The sequence below is a fragment of the Rosa rugosa genome, chromosome 6 (assembly GCF_958449725.1).
Source record: "Rosa rugosa chromosome 6, drRosRugo1.1, whole genome shotgun sequence".
Taxonomy (NCBI): Eukaryota; Viridiplantae; Streptophyta; class Magnoliopsida; order Rosales; family Rosaceae; genus Rosa; species Rosa rugosa.
The window spans coordinates 19956362-19975453 of NC_084825.1; the positions used below are offsets into that span (position 1 = coordinate 19956362).

The 19092-nt window shown below is 40.0% G+C and overlaps 1 protein-coding gene across 1 annotated transcript; it reads right to left on the minus strand.

The window, feature by feature from the left end:
• Nucleotides 1-15899: 15899 nt before the first annotated feature.
• On the minus strand, nt 15900-18135 carry LOC133714975 (rust resistance kinase Lr10-like). The gene is made up of 3 exons (XM_062141266.1): nt 17374-18135; nt 17182-17211; nt 15900-17094 (listed from the first exon to the last, which is right to left on the minus strand). The coding sequence occupies exons 1-3, from the start codon at nt 18029-18031 to the stop codon at nt 15980-15982; spliced, it is 1803 nt and encodes a 600-aa protein (XP_061997250.1). The 5' UTR covers nt 18032-18135; the 3' UTR covers nt 15900-15979.
• Between the last annotated feature and the right edge of the window lie 957 nt (nt 18136-19092).

Below are 19092 nucleotides of genomic sequence, written 5' to 3' on the forward strand. Positions count from 1 at the left end.
AGGTTGAAACGCTCACTAAAGTGACTACTTGATTGGGAAGGGATATGCCCACGCGTTTCCATAACAAGTTTCAGATTCTATCGCGGTTCATGTTGGACATGATCTTCATTAGAAGCCCTTAAAGAGTTAAGGGAAACCGCTGAACACTTGAAATCCGATTTTGAGATGAAGGATTATGGGAGAACACGATTATGTCTCGGTTTGGAACTTGAGCATCGTGTTGATAGATGCTTAGGCATTTTGACAAGGTCAAACCTTCAAGCACCCCCATGATCGTCCGTAGTCTTGATCTTGAAAAGGATCCTTTTCGTTCAAAGGATGATGACGAAGATGCGCTAGGGGCAGAAATGCCCTAGTTAAGTACAATATGCGCATTATTGTACTTAGCTCCATGCACAAGACCGGACATCTCATATATTGTGAACTTGTTAGCTAGATATAGCTCTGCGCCAACGCGACGCCATTGGATTTGTGTAAAAGATATCTTTCGATACTTGAGATGTACGATTGATATGGGCTTGTTCTATCCCTACAGAGAGATGATGGATTCGAACCCATCACACACCAGGAACGCCGCCAACACTGGCCTGCGTCCCCTCTCCCCATCCCAAAACGAAGTTAGCGTTTTGGAAGGTTTTGCTGATGCTGGGTACCTCTCTGACCCACACAAAGGTCATTCCCAAATTGGTTAAGTGTTCACCATGGGTAAAGACTGCGATATCTTGGAGGTCTACATAATAGACCCTAGTCGCTATATCTTCGAACAATGCAGAGACTATTGCTCTTCACGAAGAGATTCGTGAATGTATATGGATTGGATCCATAATTACGCATGTTCGAACAATTGTGGTTTGAAGTCTACCATAGATGAGCCTACGAGCATTTAGGATAATGCAGCTTGTTTTGAACAAATGAAGCAAGGCTACATCAAAGCGACAACACCAAGCTTAATCAGCAACAACAGACTCTCCTCAAGATCAAAATGAACTAGGTTCGATTTGAGGACAGTGTGGCAGACTTGCTCACTAAGTCATTGCCTAAATTCCACTTTCGAGAAACATGTTGGTAGCATCGTTTACGGAAGTTGTTCGGCTCCAGTTTTGCTGCAGCTGGTCAACAGTCTCTTTTCTGTGCGGGCGTGCCAGCACAGTTCGGGTGCGGTCGTCGGGGGTGTCCCTTGACCTGACTTCTTTTGAGCGATTGTGGACGAGGAGAGCACCAACCTCGTCGTGGGATTCTTTGTGCCTCGTGGTGAGGACTTTTGCTGAGCTTCTTGAAAATCACCAAATCGATACTCGATGTTGTAGATCGAGCAGAGCGAGAATCACCGGGTAGTATTGAGATCTTGCTAAAGCGTGACTTTAGCTTGGCTGGGTTGCTAGGGCGTTACCCTTGCTTGGCTAGTTCTGTAACCGTTGTGGTCGCGGCACTACCGTCGGCTCCCGAGGAGACTAGGACCGAAGCACGTTGACAGAGGGTTTGGTGGCACTGAAAGTCGGCTTCTGAGAAGACTAGGACTAGTAGTGTGATCACCGGTAAGAGAAAGAGAAGGAGAGGGAGAGGAGTTGCTCTTAGAGAGGTTTGCTCTAGAGAGAACTTAGATCATCTTAGAGATGTTGTTGTTGAATGTGAATGTGTGTGTTGTGAATGTGTATGTGTTTTAGAATGAGAGGAGAAGGTGTTTATATAGGGAAGAAAAAGAAGAGTGAAATGATGAGTGGAAGAAAAATAATGAAAGTAGATCTAAGTTCACTTGTAAAATATGGAAAAGATAGAGAAAAGATGAAATGAAAGCAAAGCATCAATGTGCAGCAACATGGAAGTGGTGATGATCTATTAAAGAGATTGTAGAAGAAAAATATATCCAAGGAAAAAGAGAAAAGCATCTAGCTTTCTTCATGTGGGTAGGAAACATGAACATGTGAATATTGAGCTGGTTTTAGGTCAGTTTCTGCCCCTTTATTCCTTCAATTATTTCTCCAACAAGACTTCATTATATTCCTTCGACTTTTTCATATGAAATGTTCCACTATGAGTGTAGATCATCCTGACAAATTTTCAGAGCTTTATTCCATGCGGTTGGGCTGGAAATGCTGCTGGACCTCTTACAGGTCCAGTTTTCCAGTTTTGCTTCTGTAGAAAATTGGACCGATTGTTTGAAGGTCTTCCACTCAAAAAAAGCCCTTACACTCTTCATAAGAAATGATCCTTGGGCTGTCTAGAATGGATCTACAGAGTTTCAGCTCATTTCAAGTTCATTTGGTTAGTCTGCCGCCCCTCCTTCCTTGTTTAGCTCGGTTTCTCCTAGCCGAAGTAGGAAAATGTGCTAAAGTTGACTTGTCATACTTCCATAGTAGGCTTTATTTAGCCTCTAAATATATATTTCGAGCTTGTCGACAATATATAGCTTGAGTCACTGACATTGGCTCAATTTCTCCAACACATGCCTTGTCAGGCCAAAATGTTCATTTTGGGTCCAAACACACTCTTCATAAGAAATGATCCTTGGGCTGTCTAGAATGGATCTGGAAAGTTTCAGCACATTTCGATTTCATTTGGTTAGTCTGCCACCCCTCCTTCCTTGTCTAGCTCGGTTTTTCCTAGGCGAAGTAGGAAAATATGCTAAAGTTGACTTGTCATACTTCCATAGTAGGCTTTATTTAGCCTCTAAATATATATTTCGAGCTTGTCGACAATATATAGCTTGAGCCACTGATATTGGCTCAATTTCTCCAAGACGTGCCTTGTCAGGCCAAAATGTTCATTTTGGGTCCAAACAGAAGGTATCCGAACTCACATGACCGTAGTCATCAGGAGGAGATGCAGACATCAGGGGGAGATGTCTACATGTATGGTCTCGAAAAGTGAAGGGTGTATTGTGCTCTTTTTCCCCTTCGACCGAGGTTATATTTGTCCCACTGGGTTTTTGTTATTCGGCAAGGTTTTTAATGAGGCAACGAGAGAAGCACCGCGTTTGGGCAACACAAGGGGGAGTGTTCAAGGAAAACCTAATTTGTGTTTAGCCCAAACTCTAGGTTACTTGACCTAGTGGTAATAGGATTTAATTAGAATGATCTAGAATCCTAATCAATGTAGAATTACTTTCCTTGTATGATTGAGATTCTATGCATTGTAATCCTCTATATAAAGAGGCTCCTATTATCAATGAGAACACACAGAAAATTCCTCTCAAATTCAGTTTCTCTACAACAGTTTTTTGTTTTTTTGTTTTTTTGTTTTTTTTTTTAATTGACTGTAAACTTTCTAATCTAGCAGTGCAACCTTGGAAAGGATCAAGTTTTGGAGAAAACTTTCGAATCCAGGGTTTTACCGCCCTTGACTCTAGGGTTTTCAGCAACACTGATCACCAGCTTTAGGAGGTGCTAGTCATCTCTTCTCTACACCATGAGGCTAAACAGCAATCTAGAAGGTTTAATGAATTGATTTCTACTGATGAAACTTATTGGCATCACGTGCTATTTGGCTCAAAGACGCTGACAGAAATCCCTAATTTTTCCATAAGAGAGCGTCCAATCGTTGACAAAGGAATAAGATCAAGGGGCTTTTAGGGAGGATTCGCCAAAAGGCATTGAGAAGGTTGTTTTGGATTATTTCCAGAACAGTTTTAGCTCTCAACCTTCTGACTTAAATTAGAGGTGGCAAACGAGGCTGACATGTTTAAAAACGGCCCGGCCCAGTCCAAGTCCGTTAGCGGTCCGACACTACCCGAGCACGTTATTCTAACGAATCAGGCTGGGCCGAAGAATATGAGCCCATTGGCCCTGCTCGGCACAAGCACGACATAATGCGGCCTGCGATCTGGCCCATTTCTATAATATAAATTCTTTCCTTTATAATATAAAGATAATATATATATATATATATATATATATATATATATATATATATATATATATATATATTTATAAACAATAAACTTATATTTGAGTGTAAAGAATAAACTTACGTATATAAAGGTTGTGATATGAATGTGAAATGGAAAATGTGCCCCAAGTAGTAAATGGTCAATATGGTTTTTTTTTTTTTTGCATGTTACTACCCTATATTTGATAGGTGAATTTGTTGTGAGATATGTTTGAATGACAAATGGGACTTTGCATCGTTTGGATCAAACTTAAATATGTCCGATTTTTGGAATAGAGAACTCAATTATTAAGGAGAATGTGACTTTTGTTATGTGCTTACCTTTTCACTAACTCATTTGTCAATTTTTTAAAAAAATACTAGCCTTCCTCCACACATGCTCTGCATGTGCAAGTTTTTTTTTTTTTTTTTCAAAAAGAAAAAAGATAATGGATTAAAACAGTTATTGTAGAGAGAAGTTAGTGGGAGACAAAAGTGGGTTGTGAGATTTTTTTGTTTATTTTTTTAATAAAAATATAATTTATAATTGTCATAATTGCCCTTGTGATTTAATTAATTCTCAAAAAAATTTAATATTTCAGGGTCATTTCTGTCAAATTTTTTTATTTTGGCTAACAAAGCCTCTTCCCTTAATAATAGTATAGATTTATATAATATTAATTTGGTTGTTTTTCCTTTTCTTTTTTAAATAAGTATACTCTTTCAAACCGCTATTGCAATTATAAACTTATCCAACTCCCCATTGGGAAAAATTTCCCCACGTTGTGATTTTTTTTGGTGCAGCTATTGCCACCCTACCATTTTCTTAGTTCACCCTACAAATATTTGAATTATTGAAAGACTATATTACCCAAGTGCAAAATAACTAATAAGTACATTAATTTTCTAAAATCCAAATATGTAAGAAAAAATAAATATCCCTTTCAAAAAAAAAAATATATATATATATATATATATATATATATCTTATATAATTAAGCCAATTCTTGAGAGAGTGATTAAATTTTTGAAATACCATATATGCCCTCACATAAAATAGATATTAATAAATAAATTATTTCTATACGAGGATAAGATAGTCAATAGACTATGTCATATTTGAAAAAATTGCAATATCTCCCATGAAAAATGGAGAAGCTTCTCCAAAATCAGAAGAGAAATTACTGTAACTTTTTAAATCTAGTCCCTTGACATGTTCACATGTTAAGGGACTAGTAAGTAATTAATTAAATACAAATACTACTTAATTTCTTATTGGATAACATTAATCTTCATCTTCTCAACCCAATTTTGAATTTTTTACTATTTTTGTCTTTTTTTTTTTTTTTTTTGAGAGAATTCGTCAACCACTTTATTAATAATAATCAAAAGAAAAATTACAACTTATAGATGTAGAAACTACATCAAAATATAAAATAACAAGAACAATACTAGATGCAAAAATGCATCGGAAATAAAACCTAACAAGGGTAATAAGGGATGCAATTAAGCATTTGATGAAGCACCGGATATAATCCGGGCTATGTAAAACGGTACCAATAGTATGGCCGACCATACTTCCACGTAAAGAAATACGTCGAATAGAGGGTAACCTTCTATCAAAGTAACCGCCGGTAGTGTGACCGACCTTGCCTACTCCATGCAAAAAAATACACCGAATAGAGAGCAATCTCCTACCTAAGTAACCAAATAAGCAGATCCAAAGTGCATAACAATTTAGGGTCCAGAGAAAGTCTCCTGGATCCCAAATGCGAACCCGAACAGCAATGGGCTCATACACCAGTTGCAAAGCCCCAAAAATGAAGACCCAACCCAACACCCTACTTGGGCCGTCCACCAGAGCAAAGGCCCAAATTCTCAACCTGCTTTGGGCACCCAGAAACGCTCTGGACACCCATCCCTTCCCTGACCACGGCCTCGATCTCTGCTCCACCTCCCTTTGTCGGAGAAGGAGCATCCCAGCCCCTCCAACTTGACACCGATCTCCGCCACCAAGACCACCAACCAGAACGCAGATCCCGCCCAGAATACACTCTCTGCTCCCCTCTAATTGCCGCTCCACCGCACCAGGAAACTGGGTAGAAACCTGGCAGATCCCCTCACTCAGCCACACCGCCACCAAACCAAAGCCGCACGTCGGCGGCTTGAGTCGTGCCCGAGTTGGCCGAAGACTCTCGATTCTCAGTGCAAATCCGATCCTAGAAAGCAACACAGCCATGGCTTCTCCCCTTTGAATGGCAGCCCGATCAGAGGAGATCTGAGAAAAAGAAAATGTCACAGGGCGAGATATGAACCACGACCTGATACTGGGCATGACACCACCATCAAGAGGTAGGAAATCCGGTACGCCACAGACCCCCATGCCTGCCAGCCATGGTGGCGCTGAAGGAATCTGCAACAAAGAAGACACGACGAGAGCCGATCTCAATTTAGGAGCCCCTAGAGAAGACGCCGTAGTTATACTCCATATAGGACGGAGGAAGGTGCAGAGAGGCCAAGCCCGAGGGAGGCGCTCTCCCAACCCTAGCAGAGCTCTGCTAGGTCGAAACATGCCACACATACTATTTTTGTCTTTTTGTTTCATCCTCATCGTTAATTCATTATTCAATTCACAAAAGCATTACCTTTAACTTCATCAAAATCTTTGCAATATTCTTTGTGAACATCGAAAGTAAAAATTTAAAACACGAAGAAAAAAAATCAATATCTTCTTAATTGATCATAGTTGTAAATTAACTAATCTTTTTACATAGATTGAAATAGAGAACATTGAAATTGAAAGAAAAAATTTAAAAAATGGGAGTAAATCATATTATGATTTTATTAGGAAACTTTAATAAATTTTAATTTTTTTATGAGTATAAATTAAATAAGAGATTTTTGCTAAAAATATTTATTTTTTAATTGGATATGTCATATAAGGATATTCTTGGAAAGAGAAATGGGTTAAATAAGTAAATTTAATAATTAAAATTAAAATGTAGGGTACAAAGAAAATAGTAGGGTGGCAATAGCCGCCCCCTTTTTTTTTTTCTTTTCTGTTTGTTATATTTATCAAGTTACTATTATAACCTTTATACATTAATGTACAGATTTTTAGAAGAGTAAAAACTCCAAATGGTATTTGAACTATTGTGAAAGGTACTTTTTGGTAACTACGAATTTTTTTTTACTCCAAATAGTACCTGAAGTATTGTATCGTTACTAAATATAGTATCTCCGTTGACTTTTCCGTTAAAATTGCCTAACATGGCATGTATTTTTGGAAAAGAAAAAAAAAAAAAAAAAAACTCCAAATGGTACCCAAACTATTGCACAATGTATTTTTTGGTACTTGTAGTTTTTTTTTTACCGCAAATTGTACCTCAAGTGTTATGCCTTTACTATTTTTTTCATCATAATATGATATTCATTCATTGGAATAAGTATTACAAATAGGTTCATCAAATTAACTATTTATTTTTAGTTAAAAATTTTCTCAACAAAAAAGATTTTGCGCAATACTTGAGGTACCATTTGGGGTAAAAAAAAATTTATAGGTATCAAAAAATACATTTTGCAATAATTTGGGTACCATTTGAAGTTTTTATTTAAAAAATACATGCCACGTAGGCGACTTCAACGGAAAAGTTAACGGAGGTATTATATTTGATAACTGTGCAATACTTCAGATACCATTTGGGGTAAAAAAAATTCGTAGGTACCAAAAAATGCCTTTCTGTTTAAGTATGAGAGTTTTCGAGAGAGATTGATGAGACAATTGTGTTTCATTATTGAGCATAGGAGCCCTATATATAGGGATTATAAAGTACATGTTCTAATGATACAAGGAAAACTATTCTGAATAGGACTAGGAATTCTAGAACATTCTCTCCTATTACAATCATGTAACTACTCCTAGTTTGATTAGGCACACAAAACTGATTTTCCTTCAATACTCCCCCTTGTGCCGCTCAAACTTGGTGGTGGCGCTTCATTCGTTGCCTCGTTAAAAACCTTGCTCGAGTGAAAAACCCTGTGGGACAAAAACAAGCTCGAGGAGGAGAAAAATAGTACAACACGTCATTCACTCTTCGAAATCGAATATGTAGACATCATAACTCCCCCTGATGTCGATATCTCCCTCTGATTGCTACAATCATGGGAGTTCGGATAACCTTCTCGATCCGATGCTCTTCACATGTTTCTCGAAGGTGGATTTAGGTAACGACTTAGTGAGTAAGTCCGCTACATTATCCTCTGATCGGATTTGATTCACTTCAATCTTTAGAAGTGATTGTTGTTGCTGATTATAAAAGAATTTAGGCGATATATGCTTGGTGTTGTCGCCCTTGATGAAATCTAACTTCATTTGTTCAATACAAGCTGCATTATCCTCATAAATGCATGTAGGTTCATCCGTGATAGACTTCAAACCACAACTTCCTTGAATATGTCTAATTACAGACTTTAGCCATATACATTCACGCACGGCTTCATGTAGAGCAATAATCTCTGCATGATTTGAGGAAGTAGCAACAAGAGTCTGCTTTGTAGACCTCCAAGATATCGCGGTGCTTCCCATGGTAAAGACATAACCCGTTTGGGAGCGACCTTTGTGAGGGTCAGAGAGGTACCCTGCATCAGCAAAACCCATCAAAACATCATTGTCATTTTGATGGAGGGAAGTAGGGGGATGCCGGCCACCATGGACTGTGGCAGCGGCAACATGGCAGGCAGCAAGATTTTGGACGGTGGCGTTTTGCCTCTTGGGGTCCGATCCCAAATTTCTGTCATTCTTCCTCTCTCTGTAGGGATAAAATAGGCCCATATCAATCGTACCTCTTAGGTATCGAAAGATTGTCTTCACACCAATCCAATGGCGGCGTGTTGGCGCAGAACTATGTCGAGCTAACAAGTTCACTGCGAAGGAGATGTCCAGTCTTGTGCATTGAGCTAAGTACAATAATGCACCTATTGCTCTTAAATAGGGTACTTCGGCCTATAATGATTCTTCGTCCTCATCCTTTGGACCAAACATATCTTTTCTAGGCTCAAGACTACGGCCGATCATGGGAGTACTCACAGACTTTGCTTTATCTTCATTAAAGCGCCTTAGAATTTTCTGAGTATATGCAGACTGATGGATCAAAATCTCATCACTACGGTGCTCTAGTTCTAAACTGAGATAAAATCGTGTTTTCCCAAGATCTTTCATCTCGAATTCGGATTTCAAGTATTTAGCAGTTTCCTTAAACTCATCTAGAGTTCCAATTAGGTTCATGTCATCGACATAAACTGCTACGATTGCAAATCTGGAACTTGTTCTTTTAATGAACACGCATGGACATATTTCATTATTAATATATCCCTTCCCAATCAAGTAGTCACTTAGACGGTTATACCACATCTGTCTGGATTGTTTTAATCCATATAGTGAGCGTTTTAATCTTATTGAAAACGTGCTCTGTGGTTTAGAGCCACTTGATTTGGGTAATTGAAGTCCATCTGGAACCTTCATATATATCTCTGAATCTAGATCCCCATAGAGATATGCTGTAACCACATCCATACGCTGCATGTCAAGTTTTTCAGAAACTACCAAACTGACAAGGTAGTGGAACGTTATAACGTCCATTACGGGAGAATATGTCTCCTCGTAGTCGATTCCAGGGCGTTGTGAGAAACCTTGCGCCACGAGGCGGGCTTTATATCTAACTACCTCATTTTTCTCATTACGCTTTCTAACAAAGACCCATTTATGGCCAACAGGTTTTACATCTGGGGGTGTCTGCGTTATAGGCCCAAATACCTGTCTCTTTGCTAGTGAATCCAATTCAGCCTGGATCGCATCTTTCCATTTAGGCCAATCCGCTCTTCATTGACATTCTTCGACAGAGCGAGGTTCGATATCATCATATTCTATAATTCCTGTTGCAATATGATATGCAAATGCATCATCAATAGCCATAGAATTTCTATCTATCATCTCATGTACACTAGTGTAATTCATGGAGATCTCTCTATTCTCTGGAATTGATTCTGACATTGGAGCGTCCCCCAATGATGTCTCTTGGACATAACCATAATCTGGAATATTCTCATGAGATGGATTATTCACATCGATGATTAATGGATTATTTTGTGCCAAACTCGCTTTCTTTCTTGGGCGATAATCCATTGAACCTATGGGCCTCCCGCGCTTCCTGGCAGGAGCCGTGGACCTAGCCACAACGTCACCATCACTGTGAGAGGGGACGTTGGCAACATGCTCAGTTGCCCTTGAGATGGCGTCATGTCCTCTAATTTTAGGGACATCAATCCTTGCAGGCACGTTTGCAGCAGGTATATGTGATCTCGGCACTTTAGCGATATCAGAAAACGCATCAGGCATCGATTCTGCTACGTTCTGAAGATCAAAAATTCTCCGCACTTCAATTTCAGACTGTGCGGTTCGAGGATCAAGATGAGACAGAGTGGGGACAGACCACGATAATTCCTGTCGTTCCTGTTGAACATTTATGTTCTTATCTCTCTCTAACGACGGGAAGACTGTCTCATCAAAGTGACAATCCGCAAATCTAGCGGTAAAGAGATCGTCTGTCAAGGGTTCTAAGTAGCGGACAATTGTTGGAGAATCATATCCAACATAAATGCCTAATCGTCGTTGAGGACCCATTTTGGTGCGTTGTTGAGGCATGATTGGCACGTAAATTGCACACCCAAATATGCGTAAATGTGAGACATCAGGCTCATACCCAGTCACCATCTGGGACACAAAGAAGGGTTAAGTGGCAGTGAGTCTCAGACGAATAAGCACAGCTGCATGCAATATTGCATAGCCCCAAGCAGAAATAGGGAGATTGGTGTGCATTACCAATGCTCTAGCAACCATTTGTAGTCTTTTAATGGCGGCTTCTACGAGACCATTTTGGGTGTGAACGTGAGGAACAGGATGTTCAACATCAATCCCAAAGGACATGCAATAGTCATCAAAAGTTTTTGATGTAAACTCCTTAGCATTGTCTAATGTTATAGACTTAATAGGATGATCAGGGTGGTGAGCCCTTAATTTAATAATTTGTGCTAGGAGTTTAGCAAAGGCAGCGTTCCTTGTGGACAAAAGCATGACGTGTGACCAGCGTGTCGATACATCAACCAACACCATAAAATATCTAAATGGTCCGAATGGTGGTTGAATAGGTCCACAAATATCACCTTGGATTCTTTGCAAGAATGGTATATTTTCTTTAGTATCCTTTGCATAGGATGGTCTCGATCCTAATTTGGCTAAAGAGCAGGCTTTGCAAAACGAATGATGGGCTTGAGAAACAACCAATGAGGATTTTCGTTGAGCCACGAAGTCACAATTGACTTTAGAAGTAAAATTTGGAGACAAAAGAGCATTGGCGGTGTCAAAGCTACCCTTGGGCCGCAGGGGGACGGCGGCGCCGGCCAGTGAAGGCTGGTTTTGGGGGTGGACGGCGCCGTGAGGCGTAGGGGCTCTTTCGGGGTCCAAAATCCGATCTTTACTTCTTTTCGTTTTGAAAAATGGATGTCCGTGCGAAGTCTTTAATATACGGATCATCATATCACGACCTGGATGTCCCAAATGGTCATGCCAAAGCCTATATGTGTCGGAATCCCATAAATCATCTCTCATAACATGATTGGATTCAATTATTCGAATAGTGGTTGCATACAACCCACTAGATCGACACATAAGTTTCTCTAAGACTCTTTTATGTCCGTAGTCATTAGAGGTGATGCAAAGGAACTCTTGTCGATTCTCACAATGTGTTTCCACATACCATTGGCTCTTATATCTTTGAAGCTTAATAGGGTTCTTCCTGCCCTAGGAGCATAAAGAGCTTCGGTGACATTTAAAGTTGTGCCATTTGGCAACATAAATTGGGCTGGTCCTCTACCATGAATCAATTGAGATGATCCAGCCATCGTAGTCACGGAAGATCAAGAAGGCGTCATCCATAGGAATAGTTGCCTATTTCGAAGGATGGTATGTGTACTTGCACTATCCACGAGGCATTCTAGCTCTCCGGGAAACATACTGACTAATAAAGTTTGAAATTAAAATATGTCCAAGACATGTAAAAAGAAATCGATACTTTATTAATAAAATAGCCAATGATTACATCAAAGTTTCTTGACCAAAATCTAATCCACCATAAACAAAATCAAACTTTAGACAAATCGTAGTCACTCAATCCGTTCGGTAATTCCAATTTGGTTGTGACCAGGTAAGGTAATGCGAGATTTTGGTAGAGCATTGCTCACTTTTAAAACCGTTCTCTCAGTTCAAACCTTTCCTAGACATCACAATTACTCTTGAGTACACCTAGAGGGAAATAGTTGATACAATAAGTCATTTTATTGATTTAAGGCAAAATTGCCATTACATAATTCTTGGAAAAATAAAGGACTATACTAATCAAAATCTGCAGCATCCTTGTGCAATTCCTTATCAGATTTGAAGTCTGCTATGGTGAGATTGACGTTGGCATCATCACCATCTTCTTCTTCTTCGGCAAGATAGGCTTCATGCTCTCTAAAGTCTCTATATGCCTTGTAACGTGCAGCTAGTTGATTGCTTGCATTGCATTGCTTGAACCAATGCTCACTTGATCCACATCGATGACATACTTCATTGTGATTGCCTCCCTTTAATTGAGGTGCATTGTTTGCACTTAGGTGGCGCCCCCTAGAAGAATTGGCGTCATTCCCACGGCCTTGGGCGGCTCCACCACGTCCTGGATCCCCACGACCTCCTCTCCCACGTTGCCATGTGTTGCCACGTGTTCGTCCTTCATTCTGACGATTACCTTCCTTTGTAGGGCTGTTATATGGACCAAAACGTCCATTGTGTCCCTTATTTTTAGGGTTCCGCTCCTTGCGCCCTCCTTTGGGTACATTATTATAATTCGCCTCTTGAACGCTCTTAGTTCCGATAGGCCTTGAATTATAATTCTTCACGAGGATATTATCATGTTTTTCAGCTACAGACATAACATTAAGGGGCCGTGACCACTTACCTAATTTTAGCCTAAAAATTGCCGACTTACTCCACTAAGAGTTTTTTAACCCCATTTACCCAATCCAACAGTATTTGACAATATTGCCCTCATACTCTCTCTCTCTCTCTCTTCCTCTCCCGTCCTTGTTCACGCCGGCGTCGATGTCGCACCGGATCTCCGCCTCCTCATCCAACGTAGACGTTCGACGAGCTCCCTTTCCCGTCCTTGTTCACGCCGGCATCGGTGCCGCACCGGATCTCCGCCTCCTCATCCAACACAGACGTTCGTTCGACTGCCTCTTTCTCTCTTCCTTGTTCACGCCGGCGTTGATGCCGCACTGGATCTCCGCCTCCTCATCCAACGCAGACGTTCGGCGAGCGGGTTAGTCATCTTCCTCATCCTGATCGTCGACGCGATCGTCGGAATCTAGCAGGAGAGCAATGCCGAGAAGCCGCCGGAGGCCTTGAAGGAGAATTAGTCGCAGCAGCAGCAGCGACAGTGGTTAGGGACGGGAAGAAGGTGCCAAATTAGGCAGCCAATGAGCTTGTTCCCGGCGATATTGTGGAGCTCATTTCTGGGCCTTCGTTGTTGGTCATGCTGGTGTCGCCGGAAGAGTGATATGGATTACTCCGGTTGCTGCGTTTTTTTTTTTTTTTGGTAAATTTGGCAGAAGGCTTATAAGGAAAGAAGAAAGAAGAATGAAAACAAAAAGTTTTATTGAGTAGTTATACATGTCTATTGCGGGGCAATAATAATATTATTGGAGGCAATAATATGAGTATTGGGGGGCAATAATATGCATATAAATTGATCAATTGTGCCTGTAGTGTATTCATTTTGGTTTTGGGAGTTTATACAATTCACTGGAAGGCAATAATATGATTATTGAGAGGCAATAATATGAGTATTGTGGGGCAATAATATGATTACTGGGAGGCAATAATATGGTTACTGGGTATTATTAGGGGGCAATAAATTCAGACGCTGGAATCCGGTCACCAGTCCGGTAGCCGGATTTAGGTGACTGGTCGCCGGATTCCGGTCTTCGGTTGTCGGATTCCGTTCACCGGAGTCGGGTCACCAGTCGCCGGAGTCCGCCACCGGAGTCAAGCAAGGTCTCCAATGAGTTATTTCTCTAAGTGACAAAAAAGGAGAGGGCAAAATTGTCCCAAAAATAAATAAAAATGAATTAAAAAATACTTAATTGGGTATTAGGGAAATAATCTCTTAGAGTGTTTGGGTAAGTGGGCAATCTCTTAGAGTGTTTGGGTAAATGGGCAATTTTTAAGCTAAAATTAGGTAAATGATCATTTCCCCTAACATTAATTAGATGATGAAACCTCGTGATCCGTCCAGTATTGTATTCGGTTCGATATTCCTTTGATACCAAAATTGCTGAGACGGGGAAGGTGGAGAGAGTTTTCTCAATTAGCTCTTGCTCCGTGACAGGTTGTCCACAAAACCCCAACATGGTTTTGAGGCGTAGAGCTTCTGAATTATATTCAGCTACAGACTTGAAGTCGGCGAATCGTAGATTGCTCCATTGAACTTTCAAGTCGGGGAGGAGGGAGTCCTTGACATTGCCAAATCGCTCTTCTAGCGCAACCCATAATTCTCTAGCATCCTTGATTGCCATGTACTCCAATCGGAGTGATTTATCCATGTGACGCCTCATCAAGATAAGGGCGGTGGCATTATTCGTGGCCGTACGCTCGAATAGGAGGTCAGGGTTTGGTGCCTGAATTACGGGTAGGATCCCTTTTGAAGTGAGATGGTTCTCAACATCCGTGACCCAACTATGGTATTCCGAGCCAGTTGAGTCAAGTAAGGGAAAGTCAAGCTTTGGCTTCGACATCCTGAAATAAGAAGAAGAGATATATTAGTTTCGGAGTTAAAAATTCCACGACAACTAATAAATAATAAGATTTCCGAGCTATGCTACCAAGAAATCGATTTCCAAGAATAATTGGATTACACCGAAACAATGATGTTTATATGATCATAAATCGATGTTTGCGGACGCTCTTAGTCCGAAGTCTTACGAACGCTCTTAGTTCGTTAATAGCGTGAATCCCCACAATTCCGCTTTCTCAATAATCGAACCCACGTTATAAGAAAGGTGGGATGTAGAAGAAGGGAGGTTGCAAGTCCCCGAAGAAAAAGAAGAGGAAAAATAAATTTCGAAAGCGGGAACTTTAATGTAAATACTTACTTGTTTGTTTGGAGCTTGAAACCTTGAAATGTTGAACTTGGAGTTGATGTAGCTTCGGTGGAGAAAACCTTGGATGGCTCGGTGATGCTAGGTTTGTGCACTAATGGGATGAGGCCAAAAGTGTGACCGGTTGGCTGGCCGAGAAGGCAGCAGATGCCGCTGGGACGCGGACGCTGCAGGGGCAGCAGAGTACACGGGCAGCAGGGGCTGCGGTGATGCTGCCGGAGCAGCGATGCAGGGCTGCAGGCGCTCGGGCGCGCAGGAGGGCAGCAGGGGGCTCATAGCGCGGAGCGCGCTCGGGACAAGTTGCAGGGGATGGCTCGACTAGCTCGGGCTAGGGGTTGCGACATATTTTTGGTGAAAAGAGTTTTCGGTTTTTGGCTTTTGTTTTGTGGTTAGAACTCGTGCTGATAACGTGTTTAAGTATGAGAGTTTTTTAGAGAGATTAATGAGAGAATTGTGTTTCATTATTGAGAATAGGAGCCCTATATATAGGGATTACAAAATACATATTCTAATGATACAAGGAAAACTATTCCGAATAGGACTAGGAATTCTAGAACATTCTCTCCTATTACAATCATGTCACTACTCCTAGTTTGATTAGGCACACAAAAATGATTTTCCTTCAACACTTTCCCAATAGTTCAAGTACCATTTGAAGTTTTTACCCATTTTTAGAATATAATGGGAGGGCAACTTCAGGTATTTAAAAAATTTAACCTTAAGGGTTGTTTGCTTAACTAATACTGATGATATATACACACACCAAATAATATGAAGCAAATAAGAGAAATTGAATAATAGCAACACTAATATGGTAAACATTCTTTTATAATTGTACATTTATTTTTGAGTGCATAAGTACATGTTATTCTAATTCAACAATTGCTTCTAACTCAAGGTTGAAGCGTCTAGCAGTTGGGAGGTTTGCATATGTTCTTGTATGATCTGTAGAGCCAAAAGGATTGGGAGGCATTTCTAAATTTTCTCTTCCTTCCAACATTTGGACAACTAGTTTCATGGATGGACGGTCCACCGGGTGCCATTGGATGCACCAAAGCCCAACAACTGCAAGTTTCTTTGCAATTCTAGCATCTCCTTCCTCCTCAATTCGGACTCGTACATCTTCTCCTCCTTCTAGAAGATTGTAAATCCATTCTGGGTAGTAAACGTCATTACTGGAGTCCTGATCTGCACCCTTATTGTTCCTCCCCCCTACAATCTCAAGCAACAACATTCCAAAACTATAGACATCTGACTTATAAGATACATTCCCGAAATTCCTGGAGAACACTTCCGGTGCAATGTATCCAATTGTCCCCCTAGCAGTAGTCATTGACACTATACTTTGATCCTTGGCACATAACTTTGACAAACCAAAATCAGAAATTTTCGGAGTCAAGTTATGGTCAAGCAAAACATTGTGGGGTTTGATGTCGAAATGGAGAATTCGTTGATCGCATCCTTGGTGTAGATATTCAATTCCTTTTGCTATTCCTATAGAAATATCTAGATACTTATTCCAACCAAGAAAACCATTCTTATTATCTGCTGAGGAAATGAATTCATGTAGTGCGCCATTGGGCGAGAACTCGTACACCAGAGCGCGTCTAAATCCATCAGCGCAGAAGCCAACCAAGCGAACCACATTGACATGGTGGATACGACCCATTGTTCCCACTTCATTTATGAACTCTTCTCCGTCCCCCTTTGAATTGTTAAGGACTTTTACAGCAACAAAGACTTCCGAAGAAAGTTTTCCTTTGAAAACAGTTCCATAGGCTCCTTCACCGATCTTGTGCTTGAAATGATTTGTAATTCTCTTAATATCCGCATAAGAATATCTACTTGGCTTGAGAGCTTTGTAATCCTCTAAAAACCTTTCAATTCGTAACTGATTTTCCTTTTCCTTGATATCCCAGCCGTAGACACAGAAGACCGAAAAAGGCATTAGTAACAGAATCACGAACAGCAGCATTGTACCTGCAAATATATTCTTGATTAACTATATGTCCGCAGATTCTTCTAGACATTATTACCAAGCAAAAGACCAGTTATTTGAAAACTGACCTGTAGCCTCGAAGTTTGTTCTTGTTGTGCCTGCAAAGGACAATGACAAATCAGGTTATTAATTTTATTAAATGTTCCATTACTGGATCTGAAATACTAAGGAAAAGCTCCACCCGTAACCCAAAAAAAAAAAAACATAGGCAAAAACATGATGACATCAATACATTTTGAAACAAAGATAAACTTTCTTACTTAGTTTTCCCAAGTCAGTACATTCAATTCCACTTTTGGTGCCATTGCTGTTGAATCTACACCTCTTACCCCTTGCTTCACATTCTGTACAATTTGGTGTTGACCAATTGAAATATAAGTAGCTTGTACCGTCGGATGGAAATGATAGAACATCATACATCTTTGTACAAGACTGTATGAACGGTGCCTCATCGACTACTGAATAGTCAGAATAAAAGATCTTAATTCTGTAGGCAGCTGAGTGACTAAGGCACCGGACTTCGCCCCATGTATCTATTTCAAATTCAGTAGGACAACGTAACAAGGTAAAGTTATCTAAGTAATTCATTTCTGAGACGTACAAGGAGAAGGGGAAAATTGGCATTTCGAAAGGCTTTAGCAACAGGCAGTCGACATAGGGGTTGCTAGAGTGTACTTCGATGCTTTGATGGATATAATCAATGTGTTTGACATAGAATTTTGCTAGTACACTCTGCTGCTCATCAAGAACTGTAGACTGGTCATGATATCTGAGGCGGAATGGGACGTGGATAGCCGGGGCATTATCAGAACACATGGATTCTGTGCAAGCATTTTGAGATGCTTCAATCCCTTGTAAGAATGCCATGACAGATAGAAAAAAGAAAGAAATGAGAATTTCTGAGGTAATAGCTTCCATGGATTTCTTCAAAAAAGAAAAGATAAGCGTGGATATATGAAAGATGTCAGATACACAATGGTTTCATAATCTTATGCATTATACCGAAACGTCAGTCAAGCTTGCGAAGAAAAAGTCTCCCCATCAATGAAGTCGGCAATAACTAGATAAAAAGTCAAGCTGGGGCCTCCACCCGTAACTAGATAAAATTGACCGGTTGGTATTAACTGACCAGACTTTTTTTTTCGATGAAGAAAATAAATACAAGAAACAAAAAAAAATATTGACTGACTTACCGACTTGTACCCATTGGTGAGCATAATTTTTTATTGGAGGTGGAAGAAATTTTTTATTCAAAACACAAACTATTGCAAACAAAGACGATTGCTCAAGATTACAAACAAAAAAGACAAAACACGATTTTTTTATTTTATTTTTTTTGATACTTATTTTTTTTTTTTTTTTTTTAATTTATTTGTGAACATAATTTAGTAAATTACTTGGCCACGTATTGTTGACTCAAAAATGAACTTATTATCTGATATTGGTAGTTTTTTTTTTTAATTAAGAATGAAGTAGTAAGTCACCTCAGTTACGTTAGCGAATTAGTAACACATCCACCCAGTCAGTATTCAGACCGAGGTTAGCGAGAGTATCTCAGCAAAGCCAGACTAATCTTCCTCGCATACGCACGAACCCGAAGACCCCTTAAACTGACCACAAACTGGTTGGAGTTGAGATTTGAACTCTAAGTATTGAGGTTCCATAATAGGCAGCTGGTGATATTGGTAGGTTTTGATTGTAGCCATGTGACTAAAGTTTAGCTACCCACTTTATAGATATGTAATTTGTGAGAACTTGAGTCCAAACCCACTCCACCGCTTCGCCTAGAAACTAAATGAGAAAGGAAGCTATGACAAACAGGTAAATATATGGCATGTATGAAAGCGCAAAATAGTCAACAAACTATTCATAAGAAGTTGTTCCTTCAATAGCTAGATAAAATTGACCGACCGACTTATACCTGCTCATTGGTGAACATAACTTTTATTGGGGGTGGAAGAAATTTTTTTTTATTCAAA

Coding starts and splice junctions, on each gene's coding strand:
- LOC133714975 (XM_062141266.1), bottom strand. CDS start 18,031: ATGGAAGCTATTACCTCAGAAATTCTCATTTCTTTCTTTTTTCTATCT. Junction 17,212..17,373: donor TACTGACTTGGGAAAACTAA/GTAAGAAAGTTT, acceptor TGTCCTTTGCAG/GCACAACAAGAACAAACTTC. Junction 17,095..17,181: donor AACAAACTTCGAGGCTACAG/GTCAGTTTTCAA, acceptor ATATATTTGCAG/GTACAATGCTGCTGTTCGTG.